Source organism: Cryptomeria japonica, chromosome 8, assembly GCF_030272615.1.
Source record: "Cryptomeria japonica chromosome 8, Sugi_1.0, whole genome shotgun sequence".
Taxonomy (NCBI): Eukaryota; Viridiplantae; Streptophyta; class Pinopsida; order Cupressales; family Cupressaceae; genus Cryptomeria; species Cryptomeria japonica.
The window spans coordinates 446,280,584-446,301,270 of record NC_081412.1 but is presented as its reverse complement, the minus strand read 5'-3'; the positions used below and the strand labels follow the sequence as shown (position 1 = coordinate 446,301,270).

At 36.4% G+C, this 20,687-nt stretch overlaps 1 protein-coding gene across 3 annotated transcripts in view; it reads right to left on the bottom strand.

Annotated features, from left to right (window-relative positions):
* LOC131052518 (uncharacterized) overlaps positions 1-19,811 on the bottom strand; it is a 158,660-nt gene extending 138,849 nt beyond the window's left edge. For all 3 annotated transcript variants that reach the window (XR_009107442.2, XM_057987132.2, XM_057987133.2), the window contains exon 1: positions 19,632-19,811. Coding sequence is in view for 2 of the 3 variants with exons in the window: in XM_057987132.2 (XP_057843115.2) it covers positions 19,632-19,685 (54 nt within the window). In the remaining variant the exon portion in view is untranslated. The remainder of the gene's footprint in view (positions 1-19,631) is intronic.
* Positions 19,812-20,687: the final 876 nt, after the last annotated feature.

The following is a 20,687-nucleotide window of genomic DNA, read 5'->3' as shown; positions in this document are numbered from 1 at the left end:
TGGCAGTGACAAAGAGAAGCTACAATAATTGAAAAAAGAAAACAAAATAATAAGTGCTTCTACATTTTTCAACCAAATACAATACATATTTATAAGATTTCCATATCCTATTTTATAGGGAAGAATATTCCTAAATAGACTGAGTTGTTTTAACAACTCACATTCATACCATTATTATAATAGTCTATTAAAAAACCTAACAACTAAATATTTTATGCATCCTAATATTCCTAGCACCTATGTGAACACTAATTCCCAACAGGAGATAGTGGACGAATACAAGTACCTAGGAATTGCTTTTCACAATAGGCTCAACTAGGAGACATAGAACAAAAAGGATACAAGGAGGATGGAGATTTTCTTACCTACTACTAAACAGGTGTAGGGATATGGAGTTATGGGATTGAAAAACCAAGAAAAGATAGAAAACCCTTTTTAGTTTGTTGGTCATGCCAATTATCCTCTATGGATGTGAGGTTTGAGAAGCATGTCAAATCACAAGTGGAGACAATTAGAAAGAAACCAAAAACATCTAATCACTAGTAGTCTCAAAGTCAAGTCAACATTCCCCTTTGAAATCCTTTTAGCTAAAGTGGGTATGTTTCCAATGGAGGCATCAACAATTTGTTTGCTAAGTTCCTTAAAAAAGGTTGAAAACATAGATAAGCATCACTAGACCAAAATGGTCATTGAGAAGGAATTAAACTGTAGGAAAAAACTTGGATGAACCAGAACAAGTGGATGAGCAAATTGGACATTGATTGCGAGAATTGTTGGAAATGTTGTCATTGATGTCAAGAAGGTTGTTATTAATGTAAGAATGAGGTTGATAGAAGTCTTATCATTGATGTTGAATAAGAATTAGTTGACAAAGCATGATGGCCAAAGAACACTTTTACATTGAGAAGTATGATTTAGAAGAGTTGAAAAGAATACATAAGGCATACACATGATTAGAAGAGAATGAATGATTCATGAGACTAGCGGCAGTGTGTAATATAAATAGATGAAATACATGAATACACAGCAAAGATAATACTGGGAGAATTTGATGATCATTAATATCATAAGTAAAACAGTGATCCTTATTTGTATGCAGCAATAAGCATCCTTGATTGACAGAGATCAGCTCTTTGGCAACGACTTGTGACAGCATATTGAAGAGTGTCAACTTAGCATGGCAATGATTTTTCCTAAGGCAATAATCAAAAGTCACTTATGGTAGTGACTAAATAAGATAATGAGCAGCGATTAATATCAATTAAAGATAATGCTAATCGACTGAGTTTTATGACTTTATAAGCAGCGATCAAGGAGGATGGTGATTTAAAAGGTTCACTTTTGCAAGTTCATGTTTAAAGAAAAGATTTATAAATTAAAGACTTCAGCACACAAATAACAAAGCAATGTGGCAGGACTATTTTCTCAAAAGTTGGCAGCTTGAACAATAGACAGCGATTACCTTGGAAAACAAAATAATACTTTTGTTCAATTCAATAAAACGTATGTGTGTGTGTGTGTGTATTTCACATTATGCCGGTTGATTGTATTCTTACTCGGAACGATTTTATTAAGAGATTCTCATTTAAAGTAAGTGCCACTTTCATAAAAGACGAATCAGCATACATGTCAGAAAGAAGATCATAGCACTTATGAATCTATATTCCTAACAGCAAGCGCAAAGAGAAAGGTGAGTTATCTTAGTAATATTGAATGGTAATCACAAGCAATAAAAGAACAGCGATTACATCCTCTATGATAGTGACAGTATCAAGGCAGAGATGTAAATAATTTAATGAAAAGAATTTGCAATGTAATATGATGGTAATCAATTGACTTAGATTGTTAAAGACAATATAAGGTGCAAATTGAAGAAGACGTCATTATTTCCAAAGCCGAATCATATGATGGGAATTATTTGCCATAATCGTGATGCATCAAGTGTCCCCATTTTCGTGAGCATTAGAGTTCAAGGGGTTAGCCTATTATTTTGACCCTCGTAGGCTAGTGTGGTGGATTAGAGGGTCCAGTTTGGGAGTTTTGGAGCTCCAAGTGACCGTTGCAACTGTTTATCTCACCAGATCTTTCATTTGGTCTATGGCATTGATATTCAGAGATTCTTGGTTCCGTTTTGAGGGACTTACTATTTATAGTAAGTTAGTGGATGTTAGAGAGTGACCCTTGCTATTTTTAGTAAGGCGTCCAGATTGACAATGGGAGCAGTGGCCTAGCCAGTGATGACGTCAGAATCATTAAATAATGGTTATTAATGGAGTTATAACATTTAATTATTATTAAAGTGTTACTTTAATAATAATTAATTATTTTAAAGGAATATTATATTGACTTCATGTGACTTTATAATTAAAGGGGATTTAATATCATAAAGTCAAATTATAAAGTGAGAGCATTTAATGGCTTTATTTGACTTTATTATAAAAGGACATTTAATTATTATAAAGTGCATATGAGGAATAATATAAAGTACCAATTTCAAGGGAGATATAAGTGATTATTAATATATATACTTTATATTATTTTATTTGCACAAAATGAAGGGATTGACCCTTTTGAAAAGTTATTATAAAGTTTTATTAAAACCCTAAAGTGCATTTCAACAGGGAATTAAAGGTATTTAAGAGTTGAGAGGATATAAAAGGTTTCAAAATGCAAATCAAACTCATTATTGATGATTATTTGTCTTTGCTTTTGGGTGTTGTGCATTGAGACCTAGGGTTTCAGGCAACTTCAGCATTGGAGAACGAAATCTCTTTAGTGTTTATGCAATCTTGAGGCTGTGAAAGACCAGCTGAATCATTGCTTGATTGTGGGATTCATACAAAGGTCCAATTGGTGCTTCATTGAATAAGATTTACATTTCATTCAAAATCTTCAAGCAGTTTTCAAAGAATATCTTTTGCTGATTTGAATACATTGAAAGAAGACATTGTTGAAGATCTCCATTATTGCTGCTACGACTTTATGTCAGAAGTTCATGCTAGAACAGGGGCGGCTACATGAAAGGCACGATTTGGCTTCAAAGAGACTCCATTCTTTGCACAAGGATCTGCCACATCTTCATAAATCATAAGAACTTCTTTACATCAAGTTCTTTCATGTTTTTCTAGTGTAGTTGGCATTTTTTTTACAATTGTATTAGTCGCTATTCTTAAGCAGTTGTAGATGCACATTTATATCAGTTTGGTACTTGCATTGGATACATCATTGTAAGCCAAGAGTCTTGACCTTTTGCTTGTCATTTCAGTTTGTAAGCAATCTCATTGCATTCTAATATCATTGTAGTCACAAGGAGTTTGAATGTCATGAGTTGTCTCTCTCATATTTAGTTTCCATGCCAACTGTTTGTATTAATGTCTAGCTGCCGTAGGAGCACATTCACTTTGTGTGGGTCATCTATATGCATCAAAAAGACAAAAAGAATTGCATTTGCATTATGGTTCTTTGCCTAGACATCTTGGTACCCATTTGAAAGCATTTAAATCACATTTGACATCATTTCAAGCAATCATTATCAGACTGAAACATAGAAACAGCAAGTAAAGAGGTTGTATGCAAAGTGTTTGACGATATTCCTTGAGCCTCTAATCAGCATTTTGAGGCCAGAATTGGCAAGGGATATTACAATGGTATCAGAGCGGTTTCTTGCCATCCTGTTGGGGTTGGAAATCATTGAGCTCCCACAATTGCACTCTTGTTTTTGTTTAAGTATGGGTAATAAAATGAAGTCTATACAAGAACGCATGCTAGAGCTCATGCAGGCCTTTCAAAACTATGATAGGAATTTAACAAGGTTTTTACAACATACGGAAATTTTGGATCCCTTGTTTGCAAACAAAAAGAAAGCAAACACTAATACAAATAATCTTATCAGTACAAAGGAAATAATGGAAAAGAAGGTGAGTTCTGAAGAGAATGTTGACATTATTAGCGCTCAAGAAGTTGTTATCGGTCATGATAACAAGTCTAATCTTTATGACAGCAATCTTCCACTTGGATGATTTGAAAGGCATGGCAAGTTCAAAAAGTGTTGTGGGAGTGACCTTGAGTTTCGGCACTCATGATACCAAGAATGAAGATTGCATGGAAATATTGACCCATAACGGTTCTGATCTACATGACAGCAGTGATGAAATTTTCCATCAGCATGAGACAGCAGTGGCTACACATGTGCAAGATGTTTCTATTAAGTTGTCACATGAAGGTACTCGAGATTTGGGTACTAATGGTGCAATGTGTGATGTGGATTTATGTCATGGTGAGTCTGATTTTTCAGATCAGACTTTAGAAAACAAGCTAGAAGGTTCATATGTTGACATGGAATCCCAGGATCGTGAGTTGGATGGACATGCAGTTATATTGGAAATGGAAGTGTGTGAAGATACTGTCATATCAGCAGCTTCTACCTTGCCAGTTGAGCCATCCGTTGAGGTGCTTAGCAGCAATACCTTGGATGTTGATGTATGCACTCATGATAGCACACAAGTTGCTGCTAATTAGGAGGTGAGTGATGTGGATACAGCCTCACATCACAGTGCAAATTTTGGGTCAGAACACTTGCATAGGAGTCATTGGTTTCAAAGTCCGCATCATTTGGTTGGGCAACTTAAGATTAATGATGGCATGATTGCCACAGCCATAGAGCACTTTGATGTTGCTCGTCAGATGTTGGCTACGTTTGGTTGGGGTACTCCTATGTCAGATGAGCACAGTGATAGTGGAATTTCCCTTGCAGAGTTCCATTCACTACGAGAAGCCATTGGGATAATGAAACATAATTACTTGCAACTACTTGCTAATAGGGACTTTCTTCTCGAGTGGGATTGTATTTGCTACGATGCACTTAAGGGGAAGGAAGAGGAGGTTGACGAGCTCACTCATGAGCTTGAGGTGACTATGGATTCATTAAAGAGTGCCCAGTTGGCCCTTCAAGAGTCGCAATCACGATTGGAGGAGCTTACCGTAGAATTGAGTTTGGCACAATCTTCATCGACTACGGATACAGTACAGTTTCCTACGATGGCAATTGGTGATGATTTGATATCCACGGGTTGTGGTGGGGATGTGGCTACATCCATCACGGAATCTGGTGCAGTAGTCTCCGATGGGATGAGTAATTGGATTGAGAGCAGCAAAGAACCACATGTTGTGTCAGGTTCTCTTGAGGTCAATACTATGTCAGATGATGCGGGTCAGATTGCTGATAGCTCTTGTGTGGCAATGGTGGACTCTCCTGAGAGTTGTGTGTTGGTACGCGACGCTACTCCATCATCTTCACAAGAGATTCACAGGATGTCATCTGGTTGTGAGTATGGCTCTCATGTTGATTTGTTTCCCTCTCCTGGAAGCAAATTTATTACTTCATCTCATGCAACTGATGGTGATAGACAGCTTGTTGTGTCGCAAAGTCAGAGTGATCAGCTACAGGTTTCAGAGGATAAGGTTGATTCCGCCTCATTTCGTTTTTACCGCGCTGATATATTTGTTGAGAACCTACTTGAGAGTTCGGGGTCACTAGGGATACTCTCATTCATGGTTCATGCGCTATCAAACGTTTTGTGGGAGACATTGTAGGTACTCTGACTATAATGTTTCCTCATAGAGATTTTGAGGTTGGGTTTGCAAAGCAAGTTGACAAAGGCCCTACCCAATCAGTGATTTGGGATCAAAGAATGGAGCCGTCTGATTCCAGTATTGCTAGTGATGAGCCATTGACCGAGGTTGGAGCCTTCTACGGTAATTGCATAGTGGGGAATGCTCATCATTTTTCTTTTGATCCACACACAGAGGACTTGATGATGCATCGGCGTGTATTGGTTCCGAGATTACACCATCCGTTGTGGGAAGGGTATTCACCATCTTTAGAAGATGGGATAGATAGCTGCAAGTTGGATTACTTGCGGAGTCAGCGCATCTATGGGAGTTCAGTAGAGTATGGAGATAGTTGTGGTGATGCAGATACCTTCAGTTATTCCTATCTCCACAGAGCAAATGGATGTGAGTTTGGTTTGCATTGGGACTTGAGTAGCAACAGGTTTAGCAGTACAGTTAGGATGAGTCCCATTCGTTGGCTTCACCACTTCTGGCATGGTGAAGTTGAGATCAGATTTGAGCAGTGGAGGTCTGGGAGTGTTTCTCATGGCAGACTTCCATACTGGCTATGGGATCCAGGGATCGTTCCAGCTGGTGGATTGCTTCTTCCTTCTATTGGGGTTGACTTAGTTGCAATATACAATGGTATCAATGCCACATGATTTGGATGGGGTACTCTACAGAGTGATTTGGGATCCTGGCATTCATCCGAGCATTGAGTGTAGAGTTTGGGATTCTTTGGGTGCATCGGGATTCCAGATAGGGTTTACAGTTGAGCATTGCAACATGTTCAGTGCGTTGAGAGTATACCGGTTCATCCTTGAGCCTCTAATCAGCATTTTGAGGTCAGAATTGGCAAGGGATATTACATCAAGGCAATGATAATAGGCAGCGCTGAAAACTAATGCACAGGCAGTGATTTAATTGAAGCAGCGATTTCACAATGAATTAGGGAGACTAATCAGATCAGCGATATGCAAAATTCAGAAATATTTATCAAGTGTTAAGAAAATAGAGATAAATGTATGTTTGGAGGCAGTCACTACATATTTGTATGTAGCAAATCATCAATTTGTCAAATATCTTATGAGCAGCAATCGTAAGTCTGAAGATATTGCCGACTTCACATATTTGAAAGCTGAGAATAAAGTGGCAGCGAATGGATATGAATATGACATCTCAGTGCATACAGTAAGAGCAAACCAGAATGATTAGTTAGACAAATATTCGGCAGTTTAAACTACTACTAAAAGGCAGTGATTCAATAGAGGAAATCAATAATGGTTAAGGTTAAGATAGAAGTAATTAATGATGAATCAATCTGCTAAACAAAAACAAAGTACGTGATTTGTATACGCTTGGAAAACAGCGATAATATTAGTCATGAAGAGCGATAATATTATTAAGGTAGAGTTGGAGTATCTAAGAAACAGATAATGTTAAAGCAATGTTAAAAAGACAAAAACTGTAAAATCCCTTGCTAACTCTGATCCAAATTGCTGATTAAAGCTCAAGGAATATCATCAAACACTTTAAATACAACCTCTATGCTTGCTGGATTTGTGTTTCAGTTTGTTTATGCTTGCTTGGAATGATGTCAAATGTGATTGAAATGCTTGCAAATGATGTTTTTGAATGCTCTAATGATGCATGATTGGTTGAAAATATAATAGAAATGATATACTAATTGTTTTTGACCTTTCTCATACATATAAGTGACTGAAATCAACTTGTACAGTGAGTTGACATATTGTCAAACACTTTTCATGCATCCTAGGAAAACCAATATGCACCTACAACAACTAGGCATTAACTAACAGTTGGCATGCAAACTGCTTGCTATCTATGAAGATTATAAACATAGACATTACATCGAACATTTATCATGCAACCTCTCCTTCCTTTCATTGTTGTTCTATCTCATTCAATTTATTCAAAGGCTTACAAACCAAATTCATTCCCAAAGGGATGAGTAAGTATTTTTATCAAAACCTGATTATAGGCAGCCACTGCTGACGCTGATAACAAATTCAATCCGCTGCATATAAGTCACTGCTGGGACTGATTACAAGTTTGAACTGCTTGGTTGGAATAATGGTACGGCTGGAGATTAGAGAGTTGTACAGCCTGCAAATAATGTGCCCAACAATTAATGATCGCTGCCCAAAGTAACCTGCTCCTTACCATCAACAATCTTCTTGATGCCTGTTGTGACCTTTTCACACATCGCCCCATTGCAAATGGGAACCCATGTTTTTTTTGCTTTTTAGGGTTTGTTTTCTAGGTCTTTTAGGGTTTTGTCAGTTAGCCTTTGCATTTTGAGTGCTGTCGGGGAGATCAATAGGATAGCAAGTCCAGCTTGAGTGAAGTCCTGATCTTGAAATTTGGCTAAGTCTGGAATGTCCTAATCCTGAAATTTGACTAAGTCTTGAAACTGAAAAACCTCAAAAAACTAGATTTTGCAATATAACTCCTAGAGGTTTGAAACCACTCTCAAACATCCTGAAAGTATATATGGAATATAACTTAAAGTATAATACTTAAATGTTATATTCCATAAAAATTATCCTAATAGAGAGTTCAAAAAGTCAAATTCCGCTCCTGTCCTTCATTGAGGATCCATAGCGAATTTCGCTCCTGTCCCTCTCCCAGGGACCAAGGCAAAGCGCTCCTGTCCCTCACCAAGGGTCCAGGGCGAAAAGGCTTATTTGAGTCATTCCTGACCTTGTTTGGTCAAATTGAAACATCAAAGACACAATGAAGGACGAAATGAGCATGATAGAGCATCCAGACTTGACAATGAAATGATGAAGTTTTTTGTCTACAAAGGTAAAAGCGCTCCTGTCCCTCACCAAGGGACCAAAGCGATTTTCTTTATATACACATTTTTAGACCTTTCTTAGACTTGAACTCTTATTCACAGCGTGTAACAAGATGATATCTTCCTTAGCCAAGACATTTCATGGTGAAAAGTGAAGCATTTTGGCCTAGAAGACAAAATTCGCTCCTATCCCTCACTGAAGGACCGGAGCTTGAATTCCAAATTTGCATTATCCTTGCAAGATTTAAGTGATTTCGTGATTTGAAGAGGTCAAGGGAAGTATGTTTTGCCCATTGAATGTAACTTGAGTAGGCCACAAAGAAGAGAATCAACCCAAATGGCAATAGGCGCTCCTGTCCCTCTCCAAGGGACCAGAGCGATTTTCTCACAAGACAAACTTCGGGCAAAGGCAAAGCAAGTTTTATGTTTGAAATGAATGAAAAGGGGCGTGATTGGTACAATGAAGATAATTTCGAAGGCTAGCAAAACACAAGTAAGCTCATAGTTGCAAAATCGCTCCTGTCCCTCTCCAAGGGACCAGAGCGAAATCTTCAAAATGCCTAAGTGCCTAACATTTGGAAATGCTATTTCTTGTTGCCAGGACTCAAGATGAAGTGGGGAGTGATGTTCTACGTCTCGAAAGTAATTCGAGGTTGATATAATCAAGAGTTTGTGCAATGAACCAAAAGTCGCTCCTGTCCCTCACCAAGGGACCAGGGCGAAAATGCCTTAAGGCAAGCTCCTTCCAAAGATCACATGAATTGAACTTAAAGTTCTAGATAAAATGCCATTTTGAACGTCAAGGATGAGGTTTTGAACGAAAAAAAATGAAAGATGGAGGACAAGAATGCAGGAGCGCTACTGTCCCTCTCCAAGGGACCAGAGCGGAGTTATCAAAATTCATTATTTTTTGCCTTATTTTAGCAAATCGCACAAGATGCCAAGTTCGCCAAAAAACTTCGAAATATTTTTAAAAATTCTAATTAAATTGGCATTTAATGAAAATCGCATAGCATTTAATAATTAATTTTGAGCCTTGGAAAATCGTTTTTTTAATTAATTGAGGCATTTCGAAATTAATTATTATTAATTTAAAATTTAAAAGAAGAGCGCTTGAGGTATCATTTTTTATTGCTTAATTAAGTCGGCCTCTTCCTTTTTAGTTTTATTTATTTTTTTGGCCTATTTTCATCAAGTCGGCCTATGGGAGGTGAAATGGTGAGTGCTCTATATATTTGGGTTGTGTTTTTCATTATTCAAATCATTCACTCATTATTTCAAGTGCGATTTGGAGGGCAAAGAAGAAGTGCGAAAGCTGGCCTATTTGGAGCGAATTTTCCTCAAGTGTTGAAGACTAAAGGTGGTGGAGTTGATGCTTGTGAAGACTAAAGGGGGCGCATTTTGCTAAAGGGAGTCTTGATCTACATTTTGCCTAGCGAATTCTCCTATTTTTTTTGCATCATTTTTTAGAATTAATTCCCAAGTGAAGGTATGGCGTAATCACCTTGGCACCATTTTTGAAGATTTAAATTTTTCTTTGAAAATCCTAAATTAGGAAATGATAACTCAAGATTTATCATGAAGTTTCCTAAATTAGAATCTTGAATCTTCCTTTCTACACTTCAAGATATATTATTAATTGTGAAATGTTGTGTAGGTATCAAGATGGCGACTCCCAAGCTCGAAAGATCTACAAGTCGGAAGACTCTCCTCAAGGAAAATCAAGCCAGATCAAGGACGATCAAGCAAGGACAAGGACAACCTTCTTCGATCCAGCCTAGCATCGACAAGGACGGCCTTCTTTGGACTAACGTCATCAAGGGCGACCTCTTCCAATCCAGCATTCCAAGGCGAGGTACATCAATCATCCTACCAATCAAGGACACAAGAAGTTAGAACAAGGGTTCGTTGAAGAAGCAAATAGTACCAGATGAATTAAAGCTAGCTTCTCAACAACATCAAGTTGAATATCTACCAAGTTACAAGTGTCAGACGAGGTGGCATCCTAGTCATCACTTCTCCAATCAGTGTGGTCCACCTCAGCATTTCCAGATTCAATGTACCTAACTCATGGAAGGTGGCACAAACTCCGATGTACCTACCCCAGCTATCCATTGGTGGAATTTTCTAGAGAGGACATGTGTCCAAGCAATACAATTTTATCATTGGTCAAGCATTAAATGTTATTTAATGGTTGTAACAAACCCTAATTAGGGTTTTCATTGTTGAATCTTGGCCATTGATCTCGAATTGATCTAAGCCATCGAATTGTATTGAGGGCACTATATAAGCCCTGGCATTTCATTTTGTAAAGATAATAGCAATAGTTAAAATATAGTTGGAAGCAATTAGAAGACAGATAGAGAGTAGTTAGAAGGTGATTAGCTAGTTGATAGAATAGCAATTAGAGTAGAGTAGAGAGAGAAGGCAAAGATTGTTGCCAAGATGTTGTTGTAAAAGACTTGTAACTTCATTGAAGAAATGGTGAAATTTATGGGTCGATTCGACAATTTGCATGGTCTTTATACTTCTCATATTTGATTTCATGTTATTAGATGAGTGGAAGAAATGTGCTTGATTGATGGTGAAATTCGTATATCCATACTACTAGCAGTTTGTTGATTGCAGACTTGCCTTGTGTAGTCAACTGGAATCATTCAGCTTAAGCTTAACTTCAGTTGTCGCTTTTTCATTGATATGCATCAACCTGATGGTGTCTATGCCTGTAGTGATGATTTGAACATCATAAAAGCTTTCCTTCGAAGATCGCACTAACCTTGTGGAGATGGTCCTGTGATGTCAAAACAAGACTTAGTTAGAATTTCATCGAAGATCAATCATTGCTCCTACATTCTTAGTGTTAGGATTAGATTCTTTCCTCGCCCTCGTCTTTTTTCCTTTTTCCAAGTCTAAGCTAGTAAGAGCCTGTGTTCCAGCAATATTCAAAGCAGATCAGACGTTCAATCATCAAATGTAAGTCCCCTTGTGATTCCAGCAAATCACGTCATACCACAGAGAGCTTATCCACACGTAGAGACCCTACATACAAGAACCTTGAAGTCATCCTGATTGATCCTTTTCGCGACATCTTCAGCATTCGGAGGCTTTACTCAAGAGAGGATAAGGTACCTTTCGGTATTTTATTCTGTGTTTGATAGTGTACAAAATACACGTCAACAATGCCCTTGATTGATTCCTTCTCTAATTCGCACAAATGTGACCTCTAAGTGAAGCCACTCCAATTGCTACCCTCAATGGATATTTCACCACCTTAGAATAGCTATGACACTGAAGAATTGACGTTCTTCAATGGCTACAAGTGCTAGAAACCCTTGGTTTCTTCCCACCACTCAAGAATGAAGAATAACGAATGCTCAATCATAATAAATTCGATCATCTCTTGGCACTTTATATAATTCTCAAAGCTGGTTGATCCCTTCTAGAGACTTCTTAATCATTTAATTGCATTTATTATGTTATAAGCTTGAACTTTAATATTTTATAAATCCTCCTTGGTATAGGCGTCCAAACAATTAATTAAATGGCCCCCTTTAAATGATAAATGGACCCTTGAGTTATAAAGTGCAAATATAACATTAATATCTAACTTATGCATTAATATTTGATTTTATTTCATTAAATGTCCCTTATAATATAAAGTCCAAATATTAATCATTATTATTCTTATAATTAATTATTATTAAAGTATAACATTAATAATAATTAAAAATGTCATAACTCCAATAATAACCATTATATCTCAATTCTGCAAACAACATAGGGTAGCCCACTGTGTCCACTGTTCATTTGAATGCCTTACTAAAAATAGTAAGGGTCCCTCTCAATCAACCACTAACTTACTATAAATAGTAAGTGTGTGGAACAAACTCAAACGAAAGCCAAACTGAACCAAACGAAAAGCAATCCTGAACACTTTTGACCTCTGGAATGGAAATAAGTCTCATGCACTGCCAACTGGAACCCTCTAACTATCAATCTTAGCCTACGAGGGCCAATAATAGGCTAATCCAATCATAAACCATATCATCTGAAAAAGGGGACATTACAAAAACATAGTGCAAGCAACTAGAAGATTAAGATTATGATAACCGACTATGTAATGCTCCATTAAAGCGATTTATTTAAATCTAAGCCGGTGATTTGTCAAAAGGGAAAGGTGCGAGTTATATTAAAGAACAATTAGATTGTTTTTAAAGAAAATGAAATGGTGAGATTTGTTAAGAAGAATGCTTTACCTTTAAAGAAAAATATTTGTTAAAATATTTGACGGAAAATTGTGTAAATATCTTATCATCCATACGCAGATTTAAGAACAGAGCAAACTAAAGATTTACGGAGAGAATTCATTAGTATGTATCAATTAAGTGAAGAATGTAATGAATAGAAGATCATTAAAGGCAGATTTCTGAGTGTATGGCAGCAGATATATAAGTTTATACATGCAGATTTGATATGTATAGAGAAATGTTATAAGCAGATATGTGAAGGAAAGAATAAGTGTTAAAGAGATTGAATTGTCCATCATCCGTTGTAGTAGTAACATTTAGAAGGTGGAAACAAAAATTCAGATTTGGGAGTTGGTGCTCACAAACGTAGGGATTGGTGCCTACAAACATTGTAAAAGAAGAAATTTATAAAAGCATTGATTTGTCGTGGTTTTCTCCCATGAGGGTTTCCATGTATATTTCTTGTGTTCTACTTGTGTTCATATTAGTTAAATCACATATGAATGTTGATATGCAATGAAAATGTTAATGAGTTAAGTTATATAATTGTGATTGAAGTTGAAAAAGTTTAAATTGGTTGTTATACTATTCACCCCCCCCCCCGCCTCTCAGTATAACTGTGTGCTCTTCAAGAATGTCCTAACACTAATGAAGAGATGAAAAAAGTTTGTGTTATAAATATTCAAGACTATCATGTGGACAAAACAGATTGACTAAAAAGAAACACATTATTTCATAGAGTTCGACCCCACATAGTAACTGTAATGTCCCCTTCTTAGTAGGAAGTAATCAGTGGTCCATTAGCCTATTCTGGAAACCCGTAGGCTGACTGGAATGAGGAATTAAGGTTTCTTATTTTCTAGGAGGATTCCTCACAGTTTTCAGGGATGCTCTAGTTGGAGTTTGGCAGAAAGAATTGAGGTTTCCTTCTGGGTTTTATGTAAGCTTCGCAATGGTATGACATGCAATCAATTCAGGGGAGTTTGCAAAACTTACTATTTTTAGTAAGTTGATGTCAGATGATTGGATTTTGGGGTTTTTCTAGGTTTTTCGAGCTCATTCACAGGGTTCGACGAGCATGTTTTTTGGAGTTGTTTTCCTGACTTACTATTTTTAGTAAGTGTTAGTTCAGGCAGTTCTATTCTTGGCAGTTCAGTGCAGAGCTTCAACCCAGTTCAGTTTGATAGTTTCCAGCACTTCAATTCATAGTTCAATTTGGTATTGATCAGTATTTGTTTTGCAAGTGATTTATTAAATATTAATACTTTATTCTAAAGTTTTATATTTAATTATATCGTTGGACGACTTAGGAAATGAATAGTACATCTTATTCAAAAATTTATTTATTCTCCCAAGTCTGGCGCCAAGGATGGAATATATGCTTAGGTATAATGTTCTTTTATATTGTAAGTTTGGACCAAGGAAAAGTTCAAATTTTGTGCCTAGGGAAGGGGGCGCCAAGTCAAGGACATGTTTGAAATGAAATCCAAATGAAAAGATAAGAATTTGGGTGCCATTTGAATGTGAATTTGAGTTTCAGAATCTATAAATATGAGAGCTTGGCCTCTCATTTGGCATCTGTGAAGAAAATTATAACAAAGTGCTGCCAAAATTTGGAGTGAAGCTTTGGGGAATGCATACCTCCTAGCTACCACTTGGTTTCTTGCTTGCAATACAGCAACTAATTGAGCTTGTGACTGCTCTTCATCCAGAGGAGTAGATTTGAGGAACAATGTTGCAAATTTGTGGAACAATGTTGCAAATTTGTGTATCAGTTTCAGATATTTTGGAGTGTTTTCTGAGTGTGCTGAAGTAGAAATCTGTTCGTGAGTCCCTGTGTGTTCGCCAAGTCATTCTGAATATTGGCTCTACTTAATTCTCTCCCCTAGGCGATGGAGTCTACCAATTTGCAGATCCTCATTTGCTGATTTGAATTTAACAATGCAAATCGTACTTCCCAGTTGGGTCGTACCATTCCCTGGCTGCCTCAGGTTGTGTGCAGGTTGTTGGTGGTGTTCGCAGTGCAGATTTGAGGTTCTTGTTGCATCGTCTCAGTCTTAGCTTTCATTTGCTTCTATTCTTGTGTCATTCAGTGAAGTTTTAGGAGAGTTATGAGCATAACAGTGATTTTGGTACTGGTTGTTTTCTGCATGTTGTGTGTACAGCAGATTGCTTTTTTCAATTTAGTGATCAATGGTGTGATATTTCTCTATGGGTGTGTTTGAGTTTGCTAAGTGTGTTAAGTTGGGAAGTATTCATCAGTATTGGACAGTATAATCTTCTATGAATTGTATCTCTTTATTGTAAGGCTGGATAGTAGTACTAACAGCCATTTATGGATTGTAAAGCAAACCCCCGCTGAAAAGTGGAAGAGGTCGGCTTGCCACCTACATTTGGCTCTGTAATATTGTCCTCCCACTGCATCAGTGGTAGAGTTGATTTGTAATTTATTTGTTGTCCTCCCACTGAATAAGCGGTGGAGTTGATAGTGAATTGCATTTCTAGTCCTCCCGCTGCATAAGCGGCAGAGTGATTGTTCTTCAATTTCTTGCATCATCCTTGGCTGGTTTACCGCCAAGTGATTTTTAATATTCTCCATATCCCGCTGAAAAGTGGAAGGGGTTGGCTTGCCGCCTAGATATTGTAATCAGTTTTCAGTTTGCATCTAACGATCCCCTATGCACTGTAAGCTCTCACCCTCCCAGGTTGGGCTCTCGGTGATCAAAAGGTGTTAGGGTTCCTTTTAGTTGGTTTGGATTGCATTATTCTAACCCTAACGAATGATTGGTGTGTTTGTAAATTGTTAAAATCAAAAAAAAATTGTTGGGGATATTACAGTAACATGATGAAAAATCCTATCTAAGAGGTACAATTGAGGACCAATTCTCATCATCTTAAATGTGAGACGGGTAGATGTATGATCGCTAAGAAAGATTGGGAAGAAAGAACTTGCATTTTTTGCAATAAAGGGGTGGTTAAAACTGAATGACATTGCATCATAGAGTGTGTTGTGTATGAGGATATTTGTATTCAATATGAAAAAAATTTGAAGGTGTGCAGTCTAGATGAGCCATTTGAGGAGGCAAGGCTTTTGAAAACAACTAGTTTCTTGATCAAGATTCATAATAGAAGAGCCAACATTGAAAGGAACTTGAAAATGTGTTCAGGATGCAACTTTTAGTCCCTTAGGCTGCTTGGTCTCATAGACATCATTAAGATTCCTCCATTCATTCATCAACAAAAAGCAAGTGGAAATGATCTCCCAGGGACCCAGGCACATTGTTCAGCCTATGGATGTCATTTTAAGGTGAAAAAAACATGCCAATGTGAAAAGTGCATGCACTTTTCAATGTCAATGACCAATTAGATCACTTAAGTAACTCAGAAAGCACTTCTTCACTTAACAAATGTCAAAGAAGAATTAGAATGGAATACTAATGCTTAAATGATTTTTGAAGGACAAGATGACTAAAAAGTTAAATGTCAAAGTGAAAAAATGTCAAAAGTGATTCTTAACCACTTGGGAGCACACCTAGCACTTGTAAAACATAACAAAAGTGCATCTAAGTGAAAAAGCGTGCCCAAACTCAATCAAAGATCAAGTTGCCAAAGTAAAATTGGATGAAAAAGTGCCCTCGTGTCTCCAAGTATGCCCCCTAAGAGGTCAAATTTCAAAGTGTCAATTACAAAATAGACAGAAACTTCTCTCAAGTCCTCAAATGTGCCCTTGGAAGGTCAAATGTCAAAATACCAATAAGAAATAAGGCAAAAAGTGAAATAGAACTCCCAAGTGCAGCCTTGACACTTAAGCATCAATATATCATTAAACAGCACCCAAGAGGAGTTGAGTGTCAAAATTGAACATAGAAATATAAGTAAAAGTTGCACCAAGAGGCTCAAAAGGATGCATCGAGAGAGTGTCACTAAGTGACAAAGTGAATGTCAAATCATAACAAAAGTGCAAGGACTCAATAGTATGCACTAATCATGAAGAAGTCCACGTTTCACCTCAACACAAAAGAACATTGTTGGAGCAAGTTTCTTAGCATCTTTTTGACCACTTGAAAGAGACTCTCCAAGTTTCATCAAGAATCAACAATTGTTTCCTTTCCTCAACATCTAGAGAAATCATTATGATAGATCTTATAATTTCCTTCACTCTGCATTCAAGGAACTTCAAGATGGGTAGTTGGTCACATTAAAGGTCTTCATCATGGACAAGGTCCAAGGTGTTGGACACTAAATTTCACAAGTTTCAAAGAAAGTAGTTAGATTCAAGTCACTAAGATTGTTTGGTGAGTCATTAATGGTCATCAAGATTTCATGACTTTTTTAGAGGATCCGTCATGGTCTAAACAAGAAAGCTTCATTGGAGTCACAAGGAGCCAGCTATCATATTGGCTATTTCTAGGCATCGCTAGTTTTAGTCATTAATATTCTTGGGAGATGAATATTTCAAGATGATCTTTGGGATGATCTATTTATAGACACTCTATTTCAAGACGACCTTTTAGAAGGCCTATTTATAGAGATATGTTTTCTAATCAAAAAGTATTTGAAGATTACTTGATATAGATATTATTTGTAAACCATATTTCATATTGGGTTTGTTGTGTATGCAAGCAACCTATTGATAGCATAGAAACTTCAATTAACTTTTTATTTATTTTCCATGCAAAACTTTGCAAATAGATACAAATATGAGCCATTTGCACTTAGATTTGGAATGGTAATTTTTACAACTTTTTTTGCTAAGATTACTATTCAAGCTTCTATGTAATCTTGTGTATGTGTTTTGGAAGTAAACCAAATTGCTTTTATTGAAAGTGGCACACTTTGAATTATAGCTTTCATCAAAGGAGTAATTGTACCTTCATATGCAATTCCCTCCTTTCAATTCACTTAAAATTGTGAGTATAATCCAATCATAACTTTTGTGTTTTACACACACTTTCCAATATCTACTTCTAGCTTGAAATACAAGCACTTGTTAGTTATTGCAAGTGTTACTTTCAATAAATAATATAAAAATCTTTTTGGGAAGAAGTGTTGATAAGTCTTGTGTCATTACCGAAGAACATAAGGATGGGCAATTTCTTCGCAATGTGTGTTCAAAACCCCAAGATTTAACTTGTAAATATTATTAAAAAGCTAGAGGTCATTTCCTTAGATTATAGGACTTAGTTTTGTTTTATGTTACAAGGGAGGTTCCCCTTCTAATTCAAAGAAAGGTTTATCCTTACAAGCTGTTCCATTTATGTTGCATCAATAGCTACAAATTAAAACACTCACAAATCTAAACATTCTTAAAGGTAAAAGGATGATGGGAGATAAGACCAAGTTTACTTTTCCAAAATATTGCAAGTTCTAATCAAATAGGAATATCAAGTAAATTAAAAAATGAAATATGAACATAAAGTTAATAGCAATGCTCTTACGAGAAACCAAAATGACAATTTCACAACTTATTTGTTGATAAACTATAAAGATGTGTGAAATGGATAGATTCCAAGGCTAAAGAAAAGTTGGGACTAACAATAAACATGTGTAATAACTCAATGCTCGAGCTTAGCAAGAAACTTGTAACAATTATTGTATTGCGTCTGTCTATCGGGTACAATGTACAAACCAAATTTATAGTTTAATGCACGTATATTATCCACATTATGGTATGGGCAAAAAGGTAGATGTTTGAAATCTTAAGTAAATGCCTAGATGATTCCATTCACAAATTAGAAATTTTGACAGGATTCAGCAATGATCCTTCACAAGCAGAAAATATATAAATAAAGGAAATGCAGTGTGCTTTATGAGACTTTTGTAAAGAAAACCTCAAGAACATTAAAATCAATTACGGTTTGATGGACGTCAAATACAAAAATGAGATTTTTACTTGGGACAAAGGAACAAAAGGAAAAGCCTTCGTAGATGCAAGTTTAGCTAGATCTCTGATCACAAATGTATTCTAGATGATAATTGAATTACTGTATCAAAAGAAATTCACTGCTATCCCTTATCACAAGCCATTGTTACTAAAAATAAAATTCAAAGAAAATGAGAGATCAACTCCATACACATTGCACATTCATGTCTACAAATGTTGAAAGTTGAATCAGGAAAACTATCCACGTCCACTTTGGGGTGTGACGTACCTAACGAATCAGACCTTGTACAAGGTATAGTTGAATCTGATAGAAGAAGTACTTCTCAATCATAGCATCCAAGCTTAAGGAAATTCTTCAAGAAGAATTTACAGTAAAAACTTAACAGTATAATAAAAACTCCTTCGGATTTAATCGAGGGCAAATTCCTCACCAGGAATTTTTATTCCTCCAGGTAATTTAAAAGCTGTGAAATTTTATTAATGGAAAAATTTAATGTTTTAAATTTGTATGGAAAATTAATCAATTGGGGAAAAGTGACCATACAGATTTCAGTTCTGGCGGCCCTAGATAATTTTTAGATCCTATAAGATTATCTTAACCTCCACTCTGTCTGCTTTCTAGGAGTCTGGGAAATCTCTGCAATATATTGCACGTGGATTGGCTGGGTTTAGTCTACTCTGGAATTTGTGATGATGTCAAAACCCAGTGGTAGTAAATAATAAATAAATAAAAACAAACCTTATTCAAAGAGTCTACAAGAGACACCTCGACTGAAAATTTGGCTGTAACTGAAAAATGAACCTTTACTTTTAATGGACTTCTAAGGCTACTTTACAAAGCGGGTTTACTCCCCCGAGAAATTGTCTGCTGTTTTCATGGTTTCAGTTGGGCATCTCATTTTCATGTATGAAACCACTAATTAGCTCTGGCCCTACAATTCCCAGAACCACCGCCAAGCATAAATATAACAATATAAAACATGCACATCGGTACAACCTTGATTCTTGTTCCGTTTGCAGAAAAAAGATATGAAACCATTAATTAGAAGCTAAGAGAAAAACTAGTTACAAAGTGGGCGATGATACGACTGCAGTCCACTTGTGGGACAGAATGCTCTCCCATGCTCCAAAATTTACTTCGCTTAACTTCAGCAGAGAATGGGAGGGAAGAAAAATTACAAGCCCGCGCGCAAATCTGTAAAGCTTATGTCTCGCATTGATTCGTATATTAAAATCTCTTTTTCAACAAAAGAAATCAAATGAAATAATGAAATGAAAGATTTTAGTAATGTCCACGAGGCCAAGCAGTCTATGGGACCCACGAACGGCACAAAGACAACAACTAGCACTAAGGCATAGTGTTGTTAAGTAACTGCAACTTCTTTTCCAAATCAGTTCTTTTGTGGTGGATCTTGATCAACAAATTTGCAGTTTTTTCCAACCTAGCATTTTCAAATAATGTGCTTGATTTGTTAATTTTCAACATGTCTTCATAATTCATGCAGATATCGTTATGCGCTGAGCATTCCATAATAAAATGTCATTATATCTCAACTGCTTCTGCATTGCAAAAAAGACACCCTTTTTTCCCACTCTTTTTTAGGTATCATCCATCTGCCTGTTTCACATCTCAAGTGGTGAGAACTTGTCCTTAACTACGCTATCGACATTTTTGCTTTCCATTTAATATTGGCTCCTACGTAGCTTTTTTCCTCGTGATCTCCTATTGGGTTGAATTCTTTGATATAATGATCTTTTTTCCGTCCATTTTCTTTATTCCATATAACATGTGTGAATTTTTCTCTCACATATTTTTTATTTCCTTATTAGTGATTGGGCATTCTATCATGCTAATGTCTCATTTCTTCATCCATTTGTCATTTTGTTTCATCCATGTCTTCTTCCTTCTGGTTAGCTTTTCTTCTACTACCATATTGGGCCAGCGGTGCGCTTCCATATTTAGAATTTTTCTTAAATAACTTACTAATTGAATCATTGATGATGCTTCCAAAGGGAAGAGGTCAGTTTCTGCTAATAAGATTTCATATGGTATTGCAATTTTAATTTTGAGGTTGCTTATGATAAGATGTTTTTGAATTCTTTCTACTTGCCTTCATTTCTGATT